At 38.9% G+C, this 22989-nt stretch overlaps 1 protein-coding gene across 2 annotated transcripts in view; it reads left to right on the plus strand.

Moving 5' to 3' along the window:
* The first annotated feature begins 10453 nt into the window (after nucleotides 1-10453).
* CRYBG3 (crystallin beta-gamma domain containing 3) overlaps nucleotides 10454-22989 on the plus strand; it is a 111180-nt gene continuing 98644 nt past the window's right edge. Inside the window, exon 1 of one of the 2 annotated variants that reach the window (XM_047722575.1) lies at nucleotides 10454-10806. In XM_047722575.1, the coding sequence (XP_047578531.1) occupies nucleotides 10658-10806 (149 nt within the window). In that variant the 5' untranslated portion in view covers nucleotides 10454-10657. The remainder of the gene's footprint in view (nucleotides 10807-22989) is intronic. The other variant, XM_047722566.1, reaches the window with a different exon arrangement.

Below are 22989 nucleotides of genomic sequence, written 5' to 3' on the forward strand. Positions count from 1 at the left end.
AATAAAAACCAATGAAATGGCAAATATTTTGGTTAATATATGAGATTTTTTTTTTGCTTTAATGTTCTTGAAGTACATGTGAATGTCTAAAACAAAAAGTGAGCATATTCTTATGAGGTTTGTAATTGTGTGTGTGTGTGTGTGTGTGTGTGTAATACAAATGACATATGGCAACTTCAGTATAAATGATAGGATAGATCATAAAGGGTCTAAACAGTTGAAAAACTACATTGTACGTGAAGTGATAGAATATCAATTTCTAGTATGCAGTGTAAATTAAAAATGTGTATTAAAATCCCTATAGCAACTATTTTAAAAATGTAAAGAGATATGTTAAAATGCCAATAAATTAAAATGGAATTCATCAACTGATCCAAGTAAACATCATCCATAATAGGACAAGTGAAAATCATGTGCCACCAGACACAAGAAGAACATAACATTACTTTCGTGGTATTTTTTGCCAAAAAACAGTCTGAATTTAACCATAAGGAAAACACCAGACCTAAGGATTTAATCATAAGGAGACATCAAATAGAGAGATGTCTCCATTACTGCCAACCAACAAAACAAAACAAACAAAAAACTGGCCCTTAACATTCAAAAGTGTCACAACCATGAAAGTCAAGAAGAGACTGAGGAACTTTTCCAGAATGAAGGAGACTACAGAGACATGACACATAAATGTGATATGTGCTTCTGGATTGGATCAGTTTGCCACGAAAGACATTAATGAGACAATTGACAAAACAGGAGTAGGGTCTGAGAATAAGATGGTAGTACTTCTTTAATTTCTTCATTTTGAGGGTTGTATTTTGGTTATTCAGGATTTTAGGACAATGGTCATGTTTATTAAGTGACATTAAGTTATTTAGGGGTGATAGGACATCATTTTGAAAACATACTTTCAATCATTAAATGAAAGAGGTTTTTTGTACTATCAATTTTTCAATAAGTATGAAATAATTTTAAAATAAAAATTATCTGTAGATAAAAATAACTTTATATGAAATAACAATGTAAAGAAAATGGTGTTTCCATGAGAAAAATCAGAACAGAATGCAGTAGATGAGTAATTTATTTTCATAAAAAGAGTCTGAAATTGTTTTGCTAATATAAAAATTGACTACCTGAATATGTTAATTGCAACCATTATGTGAATACGGATATACTTATATGAATTACAGAATTCTTGAAATTTACAGATATAATATTAGAAAATACAGTACTGCTGCCAATTTTTGTTTTGGGGGGACACTTTAACATCTTTAATAATCATAAAGATGGACCAGTTGACTTTCTGGATTTCACAATAGTAACAAGATCAACCTGACAACTTTTAGAGTGAATCCAAGGTAATAGCTACAAGAAAGACAATTTATATAAGAATGTCAAACGTGTCAAACTAGTTTTTGCATGTACTTGATTTTGGCCCCAAATTAGATATTTGGTTAGTAGTAAGACTTCTGCCTGAAGTACTGGTCTGACCTGCCTTGGTCAATAATTGGTAGCTATAAACTCAAATTATGTAGGTCATGTTAGAATCATTGTAGCAGTTTTTCTACCTGCATATTTCTCATACCTTATCTTTGTCATTTACTTTTAATTATACAATTATTTTAAATAATGTAGCAGAGTTCACTTAAAGGTAGTTTCATATTAACATACCAAAGTCCTTGAATATTCTTCTTACACATAGTATTTGATGATTCACAATGTAGTAGCACCCATTTTATTGCAATATTTTCTCACTAAATCAGACAGTACATATTAATTATATGTCTATTGTTGGCCCAGTATTTTGTGCACTCTTACTGGGCTTCGATATTGCTTTTTCATCTAATACAGATTTTATCTAATTTTCAATTTGATTGATTATAAATTTATTAATTTTATCTAATATAGCTTTCTAATATGAATAAATGTCAATAGATGTTTTACCTGGTTGTAGTTGCAGGACTTTATGATCTACACTTCTGGAGCTGTGATTTGTGAAATCTATCCTGGACCCCAAGTATAACCTGCCCAAGTGATACAGTTAGGCACTTTCTTCTCCCTTTGCTCCTGTACATGTCTCCATTATTACAATGTCATAATCTGTAGCTTTGCTTAGTTCTGCTTCCTTCTTTGAGACTGAGCTTCTTGATGGTAGATCACAGTGTTCTATTCCCATCCCCAAACACAAGACCTGGAAGTATTCAACCAAAGGTTATTGAGTGGGCAGAAGACTATAAAGTAACTTTTTATAAGTGAGATAGTATTTTTCTTTCTCTTACTTTTTTGATATGTATTTCTCCCACCAAATCTCCTAATCAGGGTTGAAGCAGGTAACACTAGAGTAATCAATATTAGGTCAATGATCTTTAGATTCTATTTACAAATTTCAGAATTTCCTATTTTGTGGGGGGTTTGCTTCATCTTTCCAAAATGTAGACTGGTTAATAGATTTTTCTATAAATATGTAATTTTTTTTTAAGTTCTCTGATACCTTTCTGACCAACTAAGAAGGAGTTTTGCCAAGTAGTTACTTGTTAAATTTTATTTAAAAGATACATTTTTTTCTAAGCTAGATTGTGTTTTATTTAAGCTATCCAGACCCAAAGTACCTACAGAATGTACTTAAGTGGTAGGAAGAACTGGAATGAAAATGGCAGAATTTAAAATGAGTAAATTAATATCCGTTCCCCTCAGCTGCATGTGGGTGATAGTTTTATAGACAAATTCTCTACTGTGGTGTGGTTAGCTACTTCATTTGATGATATACCTGATTGATCATTTGAAGTAGAGTTCCTGTTGAACCAGATGGAAATGGAATCATCATTTTTTTTTTTGTTAATACCAACTGTGAAGTTCAAAAAAACCATTTGTTCACTTAATTGTCTTCCAGATTTGGAAATTCAAAGAAGTATGTCAATATACTTATATGTATGAGAGGTAAACCAAATGATTTATAAGGAAACTACCTAGAGATGCTTATTTGAGAAGCTGAAAGAAAAATAAAATAGAAGATAGAATATAGGCATGATTGATATTTAAGAATGGTTATTGGGGGGAGGGGGGTTGGGGGTGGGGTTATGGACATTGGGGAGGGTATGTGCTATAGTGAGTGCTGTGAAGTGTGTAAACCTGGCGATTCACAGACCTGTACCCCTGGGGATAAAAATATATTATATGTTTGTAAAAAATAAAATTAAAAAAATGCAAAAGGAGGACAAGAAAAAAAATAAGAATGGTTATTACTCTGAGGTCAATTATGAGAATGATCTTTTTACTTATGTAATCATAGAGTCAAAATATTTCTATTGTAACTTCTTGACTTCTTTTACCTTTGTCATAGGTTACTCCTTTTTCTCTTTACCAGTGAAAAGTTGACTGGAAGAGGTGAAGAAGGAATTCAGTTGCAAGGATAGACTGATTAAAATATTTGATATTTTTGTTCATTATTTGCAAAACTACTTACATTATAGTTTGACAAATTCATATAGATCTTTCAAAATGGAGTTATTGAGAAATGTATTTGCTACATTTCTTAAAAAAATCAAAATTATATCCATTGCAGTAGTACTTGGTTTTATAAACTCCATGCAGAGTTTTTTGCTACTACATTGAGCAGTTTTTAATGTTTCTTTTAAATGAAATTTTAGTGTTTTTAATGTTTTAAACTTTTTAATGTTTCTTTTAAATGAAATTTTTTGAAAGTTTATCATTGATATTATTTCATAATGAATTATGTAAGATTTCCATAGATAAGTATGTCAAATTTATTTGTGTATGTCATCACCCCAGATTATAAGCAAAGTAAATAGATTTCTATTCCATTCTATCCAAGAAAACTCATGTAAAATGAACTAACGCTAATCTCAATTTTAAGTTAGGTAAAGTCCCTCTGTGAAGAGTGGTCCATCTTATATGACAACATGTATTATTTCCAGCTGCTTTCTCTCTCTAATCAAAACATTTGTTCACAATAACAGCTGCCTCTATGTCTTGTTTTTAAACCATTTGTAACAAATTAAACTGGGAATAACGTGTCCATAAGAAGAGAATTCAGGATTCTGGGACATGTATATTCCTAATCAGGAAAAAGGAAAGCCAGTTCACAAACCAATTATCATTGTACTTTAAAGCTTTGTTTCATGAAGCCCTAATAAAATTTGCAATCAACACTAATATAGTGTTCAAAACTTTATAATTATTCTTCACAGAATAGCTCCATTTAAAATTGTGTATCAGATATGCACAATATAGTATATAGATTATGTACTTAGAAGAAATATTTAGGGAAAACAATACAGGAATTGAATTTCTTATACAATAGTAAATTCTTATTCTGAGCAATTATGTGTGTCATGCTGATGAAGCTGCATTAATAAAAGTTAATATTATACATATGACTTTATATTTTAGACAGCATTCGATTCAAAAGACACATCAAAGTGAATTGGTATGAATTACTCTTTTGGAATACATCTCATAATCTATGTTTGCCAAAGAAATCCTTCTTCTATTCATATACTTTTTAGAGTATAATTTAGTATTATCAATAATTTTACTGTTTAAGAAATAAATATTGAATTGTTAATGTTATGTATTTGTATAGAATTCATTTCTCTTTGTAATTATCATCGTATCAAGAGAATAAAAGAGTAAGTGTAATTTAGGTCAGACTAACACATCTTAATTTAAACATTGAAAGATGTGTATTTGAAAGATCTCAATCTCCACATGTTCTAGAAATAAAAGCCAGGCAAATAATACAATAAAACTTCATGCATCCCATAGAAGTCTGAATAACCAATTACTTAAAAATTTCACCATCTGCTCTCACTGAAGCAGCAAGACTGAGGCATTTTCCCATGTTATAAACCATGATAATCAGAATATAACAGGATGAAAAATGCTAACATCATTTCCCTCCCTTTTTTATTTGCTGCTGTTGTTCTTAATGAAAACTTGAGCTATGCAAACAAAGGAAAGGGGAGGGTATTCCCCCGCCCCATCTCCTAATTGAGCGCTTACATCCAGTAATAGCTTTTTGCTGCCCTGGGCAGCATGACATTGCCTCATTTGGCCATGCACAGCTATTATTCTAGGAGGCAGCTAGTGAAGTGCCCCAATCCATCTGCTTGCTTTTCATGGGCTGGTGCTTTCCTTGATGTTGACAGCTGTCTTAATGTTCCTGGGCCACCTGCCACATAGTAAATACTGTGCTCTAAGATATAGACAGAAGCTTATCCCTCTGGTGGACGTTTCAGAACAAGAAGCTTAGCATTTCTAAACTACACTTGCATCCTTCTTTAAATGCTTCAGGGATCAGCACTTGTAGTCTATTCTCATACTTTTGAGGACTTTAGGGCTTATGCTTTGGGAATCGCAGTGTGATGAACTTCAGGTTTTCTCATGATATATGCTATTGAATTACAGTCTTTTTGTGGAAGTCATCATGGCCACAGGAGGTGAGAAGAGAGCATACTGATAGTTATTTCCTCTATGAGCCTTACTGCAACCTCCTAGATTATAATGGGGGGTTCATCCTGTATGTATGCTCATAGGAAGCTTTCCCTTCTTATACCCTCTTTGCTCACCTGTTTACCCCATCAAACTTGCCCCTCGAGGGAAAGTATCGAAGTCATTGTATCTCTAAGAATGAGCATGCATCTGATATAATAGTTGGCACTTAGGGACAGATCCAGGTTCAGAGGCACCTGAAGATTTTTACAACTTGAGTGGTTCTTTTTAAAGAAAAATGGTTTAAAAATAAGAATAAAAATTAGATAAACGAGTGAAAAAATAAATCATGTGAATTACCAATTTTAAAAAGTTGACTTAACGAACATCACAAAGTCTAGAAAACCAATATAGTTTCCATTAACTCCTTGGCATACCTCCATAATACTATTTTCTTTTAATTTTTATAGTATACTTTTTGATAGCCTTTCATATGACACTGATTTTTAAAGTAATTTTTATACACAACATGGAGCTCAAACTCATGACCCTGAGATCAAGAGTCACATGCTTTACTAAGCCAGCCACGCACCCTGACAATGATTTTCTAATATCATTTTCTGTACATTTGGTTGAGTGTATTATTGATGGAAGGGCTATGTAAACATATAATACTTTCACACATATCCCCACTGTACTGCTGCTATAGGTTTGTGCCCTACGATGAAGAATTCTGATAAATTCTAGGTTACATGATTTTCATTTAAAAAGTTTGATACATTTACAATTATAAAAATTGTATACACTGCATTTTTTTTTAAGATTTTATTTATTCAAGAGGGAGAGTGAGTGAGCAAACACAAGGCTGGGTGGGGGGTGGGGTGGGTGCTGGCACAGAGGGAGAGGGAGAAGCAGACACCCCCTGAACAGGGATTCCCATGACTCTGGGATCATGTCCTGAGGCAAAGGCAGATGTTTAACCTATTGAGCCACCCACGTGCCCCTATTCTGCATTACTGAACATATTACTGCTATGAGAGAAATAACATCAATTAGAAGTGGTTCTTCCTCTTGCATTTTGTCTTTGGATGCCTGAAGTAACTTTCCACAGTCCCCTTTTGCTATTATACATTTCCAATCTTGTTTCACCTCTACTATCCACATATTTTCAGTGTCAGGGGTCTTAGGATATGTTCATATTTTATTTTATTTTATTTTTATTTTTTTTTTAAAGATTTTATTTATTTATTTGACAGAGAGATCACAAGTAGGCAGAGAGGCAGGCAGAGAGAGAGGTGGAGGCAGGCTCCCTGCTGAGCAGAGAGCCCGATGCGGGGCTCCATCCCAGGACCCTGGGATCATGACCTGAGCTGAAGGCAGAGGATTAACCCACTGAGCCACCCAGGCACCCCAGATATGTTCATATTTTAATAGGACCTCTGGTCTTGCATCTTGGATATAATACTTGGCAGGCTGCATGATAGACAAACTGGAATTTAAGCAATAACTTAACTAAATTTTGAAGACACTGACAACCACATAAATATACCCCACTAAATCTAAAGTAAATATATTTTCTACTCAAATTCCCCAGAAGATGCCAAAATGTCCCCCCAAAATTCAACACCAACTGACTTTAGGAGAAGTGGGATACTGGGGGCAGGGGTGTGGGAATCCAGGCAGAAAGAAATGGTGATCTAAATTGATTGCAGTTGAAGCAGTTACTTTTATAAATTTCGCAAAAACACATGACCATGTGATCACATTCCCAAGTTCACATTGGAAGAGACTGCTGGTACTGTAGGCCTTCACTAAATGTCTGTGAAACAACTGAATTATCAAATGAAGACAACTTTGCTCAATTTTCATCTCTAACATCCTCACAACTCTAAAATTCAACATTTTTACAGACTTCCTAATGCAAGGAGTACTAATAACTTAGTATTCAGAAGTTATGTGTCAGAATATAAGGATTTAAGATATCTAGAAACCAATAAATACTAGAAAAGTAAATGGATGAAAATGTAGGTGTCATTGTTTTATGGTTTTAAACTAATGTTTCATGTACAAAGTTTGCCTTAATGGAGGCAGGACACCATTTGTATTTACAATTCATTCAGAATGTTGCTTTGTTCTACCACGGAGTAGATATTAGAGTATCATTAGATATCGTTTCCTTCATGATGTTGTTGCTTTGGAGAAAAAAAATCTATCATAGATATGAATTGGGCCAACTGTTCACTTTAGGCACCTTTAATAACATCTACAATATCTTATACTTTTATAAGCTGTTCATCAAAAGAAAGGATTCTAGCTGGAGGAGGAGTAGCATTATTTCCACTACTTATACTATCCTTACCAACACTGGAAAATTTTTTATGATGGATGTTACACATTATGATCCTGATGCCTTCTCACTTAGGCAGGATAGTATTGACTATTGAAGAAATAGGACTATCACAGCATTTTCCTTGAGAGCTCTTTTTCAGAGAAATTCTTTTTTTTTTTTAATTTTTTTATTTTTTTCAGCATAACAGTATTCATTATTTTTGCACCACACCCAGTGCTCCATGCAATCCGTGCCCTCTACAATACCCACCACCTGGTGCCCCCAACCTCCCACCCCCCTTCAGAGAAATTCTTATTCTTAAAAAACTGTTATTAGTTAAAATGAAAATTCAGTACTAAATCTTGCTGGGTTCCACCCAATTTTATCACCAGAAAGACTTCCCAAACAATTCGCCTGCTGGGTGGGCATTAGGGTATAGGGCCCACTTTTCACAGTACAAATGGGGGATACATCTGATAGTCCCCTAACTTTCTTTGGGGAGATAAATTATTCTGTGGGGCTTCTAGTGGGAGGGAACAGTTTGCTTTGTTTTCTCTTTGTTCTCATGTTCTCTGGGCTTTCTAGTAAGTTGGCATTTAATGGAGATTTTCCCCCAAAATAATAAGGCAAGAACTGGGAACTTTACTTGTCCTATATATTATTCCAGCTTTTTCCTATTTTCTCAGACTCACAGAAGAGGAGGAAATATTCCCAAGTGAGAAAACACTGGTAAGTCTTGAATCCAGGCTGAAGGAAACTGCTGATTTAGATTTGGTGGGTTCAATCAAAGCACAAATTAGAATGTGTGCCTTGGGCTCTACTGCAGTTAGTAGGGGAAGAGTGCTTCTAGGAGGCAGCTGTAGGATAGCAGGGAAGCTCAACAGTCACCAGATGATGCTGAAATGACTCGGGCTTATAGATGGATAATTTACTCATAAACAGCCTTCTCCTCTCTAGCACGGCAAAATAGAGGAGGGGGCACCTGGGTAGCTCAGTGGGTTAAGCCTCTGCCTTCCACTCAGGTCATGATCTCGGGGTCCTGGGATCGAGTCCCACATCAAGCTCTCTGCTCAGCAGGGAGCCTGCTTCCCACCCCCCTCTCTCTGCCTGCCTCTCTGCCTACTTGTGACCTCTGTGTCAAATAAATAAAATATTTAAAAAAAATAGAGGGATGACCCCCAAGGTACCTTTCTTTCTTTTCCCCAAGACAAAACTGCCTTGGGCATTTCGTTTACTTGTATACAATTTTTATACAAGTAAATGTCTGATAGCTCTGTAAATATCTCTGATTTCCACAGTCTCAGGGTCTCAGGAGCAATTTAGTTTTAAAGCAAGCAAATAAAAAACACCTGGGGTGAAGGGGCTTCATTGTTTTTTGTGCTAGCCAGTAGGGTACTAAGAAACTAAGAAAATCCATATTACTGTTATTAGTGAAATAAGTCAGACACAGAAGAATACTACATGATACCACTTAGATGATCCATCTAATATAGCCAAAATTGTTGTAGAGTCAAATGGGGGTGGAAACAGCTCTTAGTCAAAGGGTACAGCTTCAGTTCTGAAAAATGAGTACTTCCTAGAGTTCTACTGTACAGCACTGTGCCTATAGTTAACAATACTGTATTGTACACTTAAAAATTTCCGAAAAAGCCACACTTTATGTTGTGTTCTCAAACAATAAGAGGGCAGAAGGAAACTTCTGGACGTTTATGGCATAGATTGTGATGACAGTTACACGGGTGCATATCTCCAAACTCATCAAGATATGTACATTAATTATGTAGGGCTTTCTGTATATAAAACATGAAAAAAATTCCATAGTACCATATTTAGACTGTCCTTTTTAAACCATTCTTAAAGACTGGCTTCCAGATTTCAGTCAAGTCTGTGTAACGACTACAAAATAGGTTTCAACATGTACAAATTTAAATCTGTTTTTGATCAGTGTTTTTTTTTTTTAAAGATTTTATTTATTTATTTGACAGACAGAGATCACAGGTAGGCAGAGAGGCAAGGCAGAGAGAGGAAGGGAAGCAGGCTCCCTGAAGAGCAGAGAGCCCGATGCGGGGCTCGATCCCAGGACTCTGGGATCACGACCTGAGCTGAAGGCAGAGGCTTTAACCCACTGAGCGACCCAGGCGCCCCAAGTGTGAGAAATTTAAAGTGCGTCTGGGTTACGAAAAGTTACTGCAAACTTAAGGGAGTTGACAGACCTACAGGACACCTATGCCCCCACCTTCACTTCTGGGACTCCGCCGTGGGGTACCACCTCTTTTGCAACCCTGGTGGAAAGTGTTTTTGGAGTAGCTGTTAGCTGAAAGACAGCCGGAGGCACTCTCACACCACACTTTACCAGGTGTTTTCACAGACTAGTTCATTGGCTTCCTTCAAAAGTCTGAGTACTGTTTTCGCTCACTGGCCGGAGAATGGAAAACAAATCAGTAATACACAGTAAAAACTGAGCGCAAAGCCAAAAGGGCTGCAGCCTGAACTCGCTTGGGCGGGAAATCGGCAGCCCGGCGTTCCGGACTCAGGGTTCCCCCCACCCGGGGTCTCCTGCTTCCGCCTCCCGTGAGGACCGCGCCAACGCCGCGGACTGCCGCTGGGCCTGAGCTCCGGGCGGGGCCGCAGCCTCTGGCTCCTCCCGGGGACGGGCTAGTCGGGGGCGGTAGGAGGAGCCAGCGCGCGGTTAGAGCGCCAGCCGCGCGGGGAGCGCATCGCGCCCGCGCCCGTCCCGCCGGGAATGGACTGAGCCGCCCCGGCGGCCCGTGCCGAGTCCGTCCTGCCTTTGCCGGGTCGCGCTACGCCGGGCTCCGGGCACAGGACAGCGCCTTGCCGGTTCCCCGCGGACTGCCCCGAACCCGCAGCCGAGCCGGGGAGATGTCAGGCGGCCGAAGGAGGGGCGGCGCCCCCTGGCACACCTTTTCCCGGTTCTTCGCTCCCCGAAGCCCTTCGCGGGACAAGGAAGAGGAAGAGGAGGACAGGCCAGGGACGAGCCAGCCGCCCGCTCCAGGCCACGGCACTGCCAGGTGGGAGCCGCGGGGGACGTCGGGGGCCCTAGCCCGACCGCCTGCAGACAGCGGTTCTGGGGCCAGGCTCCGCTCGCCACTTTCTGTTCTCCTTTGCTGAAGTTTCCTCCTCGCCCAGTTCCCGTGCCGATTCACTCCCTTTTCTTTGGTTAGTTAAATCCGGGTGAAGTTCGTGACCCGCGGCGGGGTGCGTTCCCACCGGGCCCAGGCGGCGCGGTGCTCTTCCTTCCCACCTCCCCCTCCCCGTACGTGATTTTGTTCCCGTTCCTCACTGGCGTCTGCGCTCCCAAGTTCTGTGGCAGAAGCGAGTCCCCCGGCGTCCTGCCGGCAGTAATGGGAAACAGTTGTGAGCGAGCCGAGCCACCCGCCGGGGCAGAGCGGGCGTGATCCCAAACCACTCGGGAGGAAAGGTAAAGCGTCGGAGCGCCACCCCCTCAGCTTTTTGCCAGCCTAGTTAAATTTTTTTTTTTTTTAAGAATTGTGGTAATGAGTTCCCAGGACTTCGTCAAAATACAAAAACCTCGCTAGTTTTATTTAAATGATGCCGCCCTCCTTCCCCCTGTTTCTTTGGAAACATTTGCCTCAAGTTCCCCCAACAGATTTCAAAAAAACCAGAACAACTCCTGTCTTGGTTTCAGCGTGGAAAATGTGCCCATTCTCTGCAGTCATTGGCCCTTCCTCCACCTGCTGTGAAATCAAATATATATATAATTTTTTTTTTTAAGACAGGTCTCCTTAAAATGCCGGTTTCTGAGTCTTTTCATCCATTTTGAGGAAGGAAGAGGGGTCAAATGAAATACATCCCACTGTTTTAAATTTTTGATGAGAAGACAGGCTTATACTCTCCTCTCCCAAATTGCACCGGAATTGTGTAATCCGTTTTGATTAGAAGGCCGCTCTCTAGAAAGCTATGTTTACTTCAGATTTTAAAGACTTCGGGAGGACTTCAGAGGAAAATGGATAGGAAGCAGAACTGTGTGAGTGTGCTGGTGTCATTAGTATTCAGGTCTTGTGATTTGACTCTAGGCGTTTGTGTTCCTCAGTTTCCCTACTTGTGAAACATTTGCATTATGAAAGTCTGTTAATGCTCCATCTTTCCAAGAAAGCACCTGTAACTGGTAAACTTTTCCTGGGAAGCTTCAGCTGTTGTTGCCCTGGTAAGGGAGAATTTAAAATTCAGAGTTACATGGTAGTTAAAAATAGTTTTGAAGTCTGACAGGGTTCAACCAGAATGTCAGATCTGCTCGTGTGGGCAGACAGCCCGAGGTGCCTGCCATCCTTGCAACAACACTAATCATCTTGGATAATATGCAAGCAGTGTTTAAAAGAAATTCCAAGTAGACTCAGCAAAAGTTGGCAGTTCCAACACTGTTAGAAAGGAATAAGCTGACCAATTTCAGGTTCACAACAGGACTGTGCGGAAAGCTCTGCCTACCTTCCTGCCCTAATTTGGCTCTTCAGACACTTACCAAATCTAATCTCTCTGGATAACCTCTCTAGCAACTAGCCTCTTTTCTATTTAGCACTTCTCCATTCTCATTATAGGCACAGGCTGTGGCGTTTTGACACTGAGAATTTTAATTGTGCTTATATGAACACTAATTTTGTCCTCACCTTTTTAGAACTTGCCAGCTGTTAAGGGGATAGCAGTAATCCTTTCTGTGGGTGTTTTATCTTTTAAATGAGCTTTAATCTTTCTTTTCAAGAATATAAACACACAAAGCCTTTATTGAAAGTTTAATGAAACAAATGGAAACTCTTAGTAGTACCCAGTGTCCTAGTAACACAACACCCTGGTGTTAACAGGATTGGGAACAGAATTGCGATCTGTCACTGTGTTCTTTCAAAATGAAAGGGTATTTTGGCTGTTTCTCTTAGAGGCAGTGAAAACTTGTAGTTTTAATGGGAGTCCAGTTTACCTTTTACACTGGTAACCCCAACAGCAGACATGCAGTGTGGTAGGTATGTAAAGATGACTGAAAAAAAGTACTTTCTCTCGAGGAACAGTAAGCTGAAGAGACCATTTGCAAATAAATACTAGTACATTTCATGCATATATCTAGCACTTAACAACTTAAAAGTAGTTTTAAGGATATTACACTTGAAGTTGGACAAACCTTTGTGATCAGTGTCCTCATTTTACTGTAAAAAACAGAGTTAAACTTGCGGAAAGGCACATAGTTACTCTTCAGTCAGTGAACAAGTAATAAGTCGGATGCTGTGGCCTAGAACTTTGAGATCCCTTAAAATACGTTAAGGATTGGTAACTGCTTTCTGATTTTTCAGTGTACTTAAAATGCATTTTCTCAGACTGCCAACTTGTACGGTCTCCTTTTCTACACTCCCAGTGTTGCTTATGTGACTTTTATTATATAATTTATGCATGTACAAATACGAAATGGGATTTAACGGAATTCCTTAAGAACAGAATGAAAACTAAACATAACCATAAGACCTATAAAAGTCAGTTTTTAAGCATTTAAACTCTTTTTTGGTTACCCACCCAATGCAATGGTACCAACTGAAACAAACCCGAGGTCTTTGGTGGTTGCCATGACTCGACAGCTCTTTACTGTGCCATGATTCAGGTCTTCTAATATTTCTTTATTTGAACCATAGGAAAACCTTTGCTTTTATGATGTGCTCTAAGTTATTTGGGCTTCATTTGGTGTGAACACATCATTTATATATTGAGTTTGCTACTATTCTATTCTCATTAATCTTTGGCAGTTAAAGGTCTGTTTACATCAACACTGCACATTCAGGTATGGACACTTGAATTGCTTGTTAGTACTTTCCTTGGATGACTGACCAAGTCCAGGAGGTGCTTATATTTTAGATCATATAGAAATATGTGACTGAAGCTTTCATGGGAAACTTGAGAACTCTGAGTTCTGTGGATCCCAATTTGAGAATCACTGCTATAATGTTTAACCCAATTTATGTGCACACAAGGAAAGGACTCATTACAAGTATTAGGGGTCTGCAGGGAGGGCTTCACGGTTGAGGGAGTTTTACCTGGTTCTTCAAGACATTGGTAGTGTTTTAGGAGGGAACTTAGCCAGGAAGACAAACAGGGAACAGGTATTCTACATTGAGCAAAGGCCTATAGGAGGTTGTGATCTGTTGGGGACTATATACATTAGTGGGACAGAGTGAAAGACGCAATAAGAAAGATTGGAGGTGGGTCACGGGATTCTCTAGACAATATTTGGTTCTCAATTTAAATTTTAGACTATTGGGAAAGCCTGTTAAACAGACACTGCTAGAATGTGAAATTTGGAGGATACCTACCTATTAATGTTCTCCACTTAGAGAAAATGATTGCTCGCTTTTGTTTCTTTGCTGTATCACATGTGATAGACCTGTTTAAAAGGAGCTCTGTGTGACATTTTAACTCAGGAGAGGGGATAGTAGGGTGAGATCAGCATTTATCAAGGACAAATTGTGCATGTACTGCTGGGCTGGGTACTTTTACTTTCAGCATCTCATTTAAACCTCACCTTTAGCCTTGAAGGTTGGTATGCCTATCACTATTCTGACAATTGAGGAAACTGCGGGTGAAAAGTTCTTAATGGTGAACACTGTTCGTATCTTGGGTGGAACAATTCTTGGTGGAACTGCACTCTGCTGTCCTTTGCAAGACATTTCTCATCCATGACCCCACCCACTAATTAATTTCCAGTAGCATCTTCTAGTAATTGGGATAATCCAAACACCTCCACCCAGGTGGATGGGAGTTAGGATACCTCTCCCAATAGAAAAATATTTACCCCAAATCATGAGAGTAATAAGTTTCAGGGGAGAGATTTGAACCTCTGTTTCTCTGACTCTAAAGCTCTGGTTCTTTTTTCCACATCATCTTGCCCACCACCGTTCTGAACTAGGCTCATTCAAAACACATTTGAATATGTAAGTCAATTGGAATTTTTCATACTCTGTTCCAGAATGGGTGGCAGAAATGTGGCCCATTTCAGATATATCTTTTTTTTTTTTTTTTTTTTAACTATTCCTTTCAGTGTTCTAGTATATTGTTATTGAAAAAGGTAAGACAATCATTAGACCAAGGATGGGGACTGTGTCTTATTTCTTTTACCTAGCTCAGGTGAGGAGTGTATCATTGTTGATAGAGTATTAAAGCACTTATTAGTGGGTTTCAGCCAGTAGTACCCTCCCTCTTGAGCTGGGCATTTAGAGATGTGAGGGATCTTGAAAGGATTCTACAGTGTTTGGCTCTCTGTTAAAGTTCAGAGAATTTTTGCTTCTCGCTATGGCTGAGGGTGTTAAATGGGTGGAGCCAGGCTGCTAGTGGCTTGCTGTGTAGGAGATACTCTCATTAAAAAATGTCAGCTGTGCCCCTGATGCGTCAGAGCTGCTGGCCTCCAACTTAAAGAACCAGTGCTGACCACAGCATTAGGTGTGTGAGGAAAAGGAGCTGTGTCCTCTGAATTTCATGGTGATTGTATTTTCATTGATTTGAAAGCAGTGTAGAAAATACTTGGTAACTAGTTTATTTGAATAGGGGATACCTGTGTGGTCTTGAAGGACCCCATCAACAGTTCATATCCATTGTAATAAAGATGACTGGAAAATTCCAGAAGTCCTCAGCAGTATATATGTGAGAATCTTGAAATCCCATGTTGACTGAAAGCACAGAAGCTACCTTTGGAAGTAGAGTAGAAATATAGACTGTTTAAGGCATTGAAACTATATCCTCTTTCAAGTGAGATTTCTATCTTTGGGATTTAACAAGGTGTCTTCGAGTTGCCTAATTTGGGGATTCTGTTTCTTGGTTAGGGCATTCCTTGTAAACTAACTCAGTTGTACATTCTAAATGTTAAAGTAGCAAGTACCTCACATCCCACAATGAGCTTATCTTCTCAGAACTTCTAACTGTATTGAAACAATGATAGCATTTTTTTTCATCTCAGAGGAAAATATGTAAAAGGATATTAACAGATTTTGTGAAGAGGAAAATAATGTTCCCTTCAAGATAAAATATTTCATTTCCTAACTAGAGTTCTGATGAAACACACTGCAGCCTAGATACGCTAGAAATGCTGATATAACTGTTGTAGTGAGAAAACATAGGTTGGTGTAAATTTAAACTCAGAAAAATAATCTGGGCTATTTCCTGAAAAGAAAAGATCATCATGAAATAAAAGATTAAAACATCATTTATTTGGACTCTGTTCATTCCATAAATTTGAATAGCTACTATGTGTCAAATAGAATACCACACAGTGGGGATAAAGATCAGTGAATAACCAAAAGTGCTCTTGAAGAGTTCATAAATTAATGGAAGAGACAAAAAGGTACATCTCTGTTCTCAAGATGAGCTGATTACAAGCCAAAAATGTTTTTGGCATTTGTGACTTTTTTGGTTCAGAACATACTTACTGTTTCATGACTATCAAATATTGTATGAGAGCTTTATTTGGGCTTTCAGAATATCTTCCCCACATTATTAACTTTTCTCTGAACATAGTTTAACATCCTTTGCTAACCAGAATACCGGGAAGATGGGACAGTAACTGGACCAGCAGGGTGAGTGGCAAGTGCTTCTACTCCTCTTGCTCTTCCTAGACTCCACAACTTTGGCAAGTTCTAGATGGAGGCAGAAAAGCACATCCTCTTGGGAATTAATACTTCACATGAGTGAAGATCCTTACACAAAATAGCTTGATGTTGATAGAAAAACAGGTTGAAGCTTTGCGAACAGAAACAGCTCAGTCTTTTTTTTTTTTTTTTTTTTTTTTTAATTGAAACAGCTCAGTCTTAATGTTTGGTTGGCAGTTGTGAATGGCCAGTGGTATAGCTCCAGCAGGACTATTCCTCAAAGTGTAATCCCTTGGGGATATTTAATTGCAGGTACCCAAAGCAGTGAGACAACTGTTTGCTTAGTCCAGTGTTTTTTCCCTTGGTTTTTTTTTGAGGGGGGGGGGGTTGTGTTGTTGCCTGACAGATTAGAGATGACAAAAACTAAATCGTCCTTTATTAAGATCTTAATTAGACCCAAGCCCTGTGCCTGGGACTTTAAATATACACATATGCTTAATCCTTAGCAGCCTTTGAGAGAGGTATCTTTACACCATTTTACAGATCTATAATTTAAGGCTTGGAGAGGTCCAGTAGTTAGTCAGAAGTCTCACAGCCTCTGTGGTAGAGTCAAATTCTCCTTCCTGAACTCAGAGTCTCCAGCATTATGTGATTGCTTCCTCTGCTTAACTTAGGAAGACCCATAAAAGAAAGCTGGCCCTAGAAAATAGTTTCGAATGGAAATAAAAAACAATGGCATGCAGCTGGCCATCTGCCCAGATGGCTCAGGTCAGCACTCTGTACAATAAAGACTTTGTGGTCCTGACAACCGAGAAAAGGAAAACAAATGTATGTATCTATCAAATGACAAATTTACATTTAATCACATGAAAAGGGTCAATCTCCTTCAAAATATATGCAAACTGGAAGTATTATCAGGATACCATATTCCATCTAATTGATAAGCAAAACTTGAGTTAGAGGTGGGTAAACTGGAAGTGTGACTGGTGGGAGAATAAACTGGTCCCCAGCCTTGGACAGGTTCTCTCAGTACTACATATTCACATACTCTGATTCAGCACTTCCTCTGTAGGAATTCCATCAGATGTACATAGCTCACAGACAGGCCCGACATTGCCTATGCAAGGCTAACCATTGTGGTGTTACTGTAATAGCAAAAGAAGAAATAGACCTGTGTGCCATCAAGTAGACGAAGGGATAAATCATGGTCCAGTCGTGTAAGAGAATATTACACAGCTGCCAAAAAGAATGACAAAGCTTTTTTTTGTACTGATAAGGAAATACCTACAGGATTCATTAAGAAGAAGAAAAAGCAAGCTGGAAATCACTTTGTGTAGTATGTTCCCATTCCTATATAAATGAGGGAGTGTGAAATAAGTCTTGCTCTGTCTGTGTTAACAAGAGCGGATGGGAGACTTGCTCAAGAAATGAGCAACAGGAAGGAGACTTTTCATTTTATACCTTTTTATATGTAAAAAAATTATGTGAATTACCTACTTCAGGAAAGAAACATTAATTTAAGACCTGGTGAATATCTGTGTATAAATGAGTAAAAATTGAGAGAATTTAGGATCCTGACTTGGCAGAGATCTTCTAAAGAAAGAATGAACTACATTAACTTGTTCAGATGAGAAAAGTTACAATTAAGGCTGTAAATAAAGTAATATTTATATGCAGAGAAATTTGATATTTTGACATTTTTCTAAGAGTGAGGCTTCTATATTATTACTCTGTAATGCAAAACTGGGTGTAGTTAATTATCATCTCACTTTTGTGAGATCACCCATCATACACTTTGAATAACAGCATGATCCTGGCATTTCATTAATACTTTCAGTCTTTTTGTGAAAAATTGAGACAGGTGGCTCTCATCTCTAAAGTCTCTTTCAGATTTAGCATACCAGCCCAAACTCCATGGAATAATAGGTGTGTACAAAATCAATATGCCTGTATATTAGGAAGACTTTTGTTTTACTGGAAAAGTCACGGATGAAAACTTGATCCATGTTTACCAAGAATTCATTCGGTACCCGTGTACAAGTTCCTGTGCTAGGCTCTTCGAATCCGGTGGTGAGCACACTGCAAATGGTCTTTGGCTCAAAGCATACATGCAGTTTAGTGGGGAAGGCAGATAATAGCATAAATCTTCCTTCCCTTAAAGTAAGTGCTGAGGTGGCTGTCAGGCCTGTAGGAGCATTTGACAGGTTTGGGCCCATTCTTGACACACTTTTTAGAGGAAACTTTTTAAAGATTTAAGAGAGAGTGCTCACATGTGTGAGTGGGAGGAAGGACAGAGAGGGAGAGAACCTCAAGGAGACTCCCCTCTGAGCCTAGAACCTGCTTGGGGGCTCCACATCAGCACCTTGAGATCATGACCTGAGCTGAAACCAAGGGTCAGTACCTTAATGGGCTGAGCCACCCAGGCGCCCCTAGTGGAAAGTTTTAATCTTGCTTATTCTGTTTCTTCTGATATTTTTGTACGTGTGCCTAAACAATGCCGTACTGTTCTTTCTGGATTTACAAGCTTTAGATAACTTATACTGACTTCTGGTTATGGTAGATGAGGACTTAGCTATTTAGCTACTCATCCAACCTATATAATTGTTATACTTTTGGAATTAAATCGAAAAGCCAGTCTTTAGATTTTTATGAAATACAATTTTGGTTTCATTAACACAACACACTAGCTTCTCTATCTTTCTTAAGACAAGTAGCACAGATGGCAATGCGAGAAATGATGTGAAAATGGCATTTGAGTGCCCTCACAAATAGTAGTTTCATGTAATTTCTAAAGATATATGTTAGAAGTTTGTGCTTTATTCTTTGAATTAAAATTTATACAAAACATGGATACTAGTGGCAGAGGATAATTCTTTATAATTGCCATGCTTCTTATGACAAGGAATGGAATACTGTGAGTTTTCCATTTTATTAACTGGGGACAGGTTAGGCAAGATGTAAATTCTCAGCCTTTTATTGTCTTGTCAGATCACCAAGAAATATACCCTGGTTGGAGGGGTGGCACTCTGCTCTATTAGTCTGAACTAGAAATATGTACTATAATAATTTTGATTATTTCTTTGTTCTCTGAAGGCAAATAAGGATCTCATTTGGCAATATTGTATATATTATTGATACAAAGGAATTACCATTATGTAATTTGTGGTATTAGTATTTTGTAATTTGTCTATGCTAAATTCATTTGCAATAACCTGCATTTGTTTGCTTTTTGAAATCAACTACAATACTTTGTATTTTTTTGTCCTTTTAATAGTAATATACGCTATTATAAAACAGGTATGAACTATAAAATCAAAAAGGAAGTACAACTCCTAGCCCTACCCACTCAGACAAATACTGTTCTTATGTACATTTCCACATATATACATATTTTTTACTAAAAGTGAAAGTTCTCTTCAGGATTTTGAACTTTATTTTTTTTTCGCTCAACAATGATGCTTTAACATTTTCTGCAATAGTATATATATTTATACAAATTATAAAATCTAAATCTAGTCCTTTAAAAATTTGTTTTGTCATTACTTTTCAGAATTCAGTTTGAATATCTAAATGTGCCTCTTCTTGTGTAGGGTTTGCATTTGAATGGGAGAGGGTAGAAAATTAACAAGTTCTATAATACATAATGTGCTCTGAAGTACAATAAAGCAGGGTGAGGGAATGGGACACGATGGAGGTAATGAGACTGGAGTAAGGTATAGAGAGAATGGTCATGAAAGACCCCTTTCTTGCATAACATTTGAGCAAAGACCTGGATGATACTTGGGAGTAGGAGAGAAATCTGAGAAAAGAACTTTCCAGGCAGTGGGAACAGCCAATTCCAGGGCTCTGGGGCAGGATCATGTTGGCACAGATGCCAGAGTGAGCAGAGACAACAGAATGGAAGGAAGAGTGGCTGTCAATGACACGGGGAAGGGAGTTGGGGGCCAGAGGAGGTAGGCAAAGGTAGGGAGTTGAGATGTTTACTTTTTGAAAGTATCATTTGGATGCAGATTTATATATGTTTATGTATGTGTGTATGTTTATATATTCTCACAAAGATTGCTGGTTTGTTGATGTCTGGAAGATTTGCAGTGAGAAAGAATTTGAGTTGGAGGTTAGAAGTGAGGTCAGGCTCTGGGAAGGCACAGTCTGGCCTGTCCTTGGATCTCCAGTGCCTCTTCCTTAGGACAGTTTGATGAATACTACATGAATTGGTGCCCATTTTAGAGGGCAGCCAGAACACTGTTTTGAGTTCATGTCACAGCAAAATATTGAGGGTGTTGATTCATGTGGGGTAGGTCATAAATGTTCAGAATCTGGAGGGTGTGGGGTAGAGGACTTTGGGAGAGGAGAGCAGTTACTGGTGTCACCTGTAGACAGCTCAGGCACACATCAAACATACCAATGTCCTCACTAGCCCGTGACTGAACTGCAATTATGGGTCTTGTTTTGGGGGCATGGAATAGGGGACAGGAAGTAAATCAGCTTCCAAGTGGAAACATAAATTACAGGAGAAGGCAGACATGATGGATTGGGACTGTCAGAAGAGGCTAAGGCTACAGAGCAACAGAGCTTCATAATCATGTCTATTACCTTTCCTCTCTTCTCCCAGTTTTTCTCCAAAGAGTTTGCCAGATGTCTGAGCTAAAATACATGCTGTTCGACTGCCTTAAAATTGCAGCTTTTAGTTACCTTTTAATTTGAAGCCCAGAAATAGTGCCATAACCACCTGTTTTATATTCTGTTAATGGTCACTTGAAAAATACGAGTACTGGTCTACCACTGGCAGTCACTGTTTATGAATGGACAGTTTTCCAGATGGATGTTTGTAAATCGTCAGTGTGGAACTCTGTCCCCATAGAAGCAGGGTTGGAAATGGTAGATGGCAGCATCAGGCACAAAAGTCAGTTTAATCCATAACATGCCTGCAGTCAAATATTGAATAAAGAGAACCTCTAAGCTTGCCTTACGAAGCTGTTTGTAAGAAAAAATTCCAAGGTAGTATAGATGCCCCCAAGGCAGAAGCAGACCCTTTGAAAGTTTGTGGGGATGAAAGCCCATACTGTATTTAAGGACCCAAGTGTGGGCGGAGAGGGTAGTCTAAGGGAATACAGAACAGGCCCCGGGGGTGGCTTCAGTAGGTTGGAAACAAGGACTGCACAAGTTTCTCTCTCTTTCTCAGAATGTCCCAGCTTTAATTTTGATACTGAGCTTGTTTCTTGGTTAGAGTTTCTCTGTTCCTTCACTACAAAAACTTCAAGGTTAGTCTGTTTCCTTTTCCATTTTCCCTTCAACTGGAGGATCATATGGGATTTTAGATCTGGCAGAGAGCTGGTCTGATGCTTTCATTTCACATATTTGAAAAATCGGATTCAGAAAGGTGCATTTTGACTGAAATGACCTTTGTCCCTAAGGTCTGTCCCTGAAACGTAAGTCCATTTTGCAAAGCATTTTGCTACTAATGACAGCAGGAAAGGGTGTGGATAGTTAAAAGACCCCTTCTTGTTCTCTATTATTTTTTCATTTAGTTCTCCATGGTAAAGTCATACCTGGAGGACCAAGTATGATTTGATCACATTTCAGAGGAAGGCCAGATTCTGGCTGCTTCTAGAGTTTCATCAAAGGAATGGTGACAAGTAGGCTCTGAGGTGAGGAACAACATGCCAGGCAGGAGGCCTGATGGAGTTGTGGTGGAGAGGGTGATGGTGTTTAGTAGACCCAGAAAAGGTTTAGGTTAGTGGCAGACGAGAAAACAAGGTATGTCTTGACTCTCTTTCCCTGACCTTAGGTCTGCTGGTTCCTCTATTGCAGACCATACCTCATACAATGGAAGTGAAAATCAGTGGGAAAATGATTTCAGGCAGCATCAGGCTGAGTGGGATGAAGAGGAAGGAGAGAAGGGAAATCCTTCATTTCCCTAGGGACAGTGGAAAGTCCCTGTGGACAGTGAATCTGGGGAACTGTTTAGATGTATAGGGCGTTCCCAAATAGGGGTACTACATTTTATTAAGTGGCTTTGTGTTTAGAAATGGTCAGAATTACTGCCAGTAATTCAGTAATTCAGATGTCTTTAGCACCGAGCATTGCCTCCTTTCTAAAAATGGCAAGAAGTAATAGATTTTCTGCATCTGTAGAGAATGGGCAAGCCTCCAAAAGACAGTTATGAAAGCTGTATTCAGTTCTTTAACATTTCCAGATTTTTTTGATCCAGCCACAGGAATGATGTGTGAGAGAAAAGGCAGAATAAAGGCAATGCCCAGCAGCCGTGCTGCAGGAGAGGGAGGAGTGGAGGGCCATCCTTTCCCTCACTGTGTCTCCACCCCATCTTCGGAGTCTGTGTGCTGTCCCTGCGTGTCTGTCTGTTGACCATCTAGGAAGTTGAGTTCTTACCATGTGAGGAACTGAATCTGGGAGAGGCCCAGCAGCATCCCTTGTGCTTCAGTCTGTGGTATATACTGAAAGAGGGTACTTTTTCTCGTTGGTCCCACTCTGGACTTGGCGATGCTTCTCATGCTCATTAGGGCAACAGCTCTTTTTGGGGGCCAGGAGCTCAGCAGGGCCCGGGTGTTGGAAAATCGGTGATGTTTTACATGACTGAGTTTTCTACATAATGGATACCTACCC

The sequence above is a fragment of the Lutra lutra genome, chromosome 1, assembly GCF_902655055.1.
Source record: "Lutra lutra chromosome 1, mLutLut1.2, whole genome shotgun sequence".
Classification (NCBI taxonomy): Eukaryota; Metazoa; Chordata; class Mammalia; order Carnivora; family Mustelidae; genus Lutra; species Lutra lutra.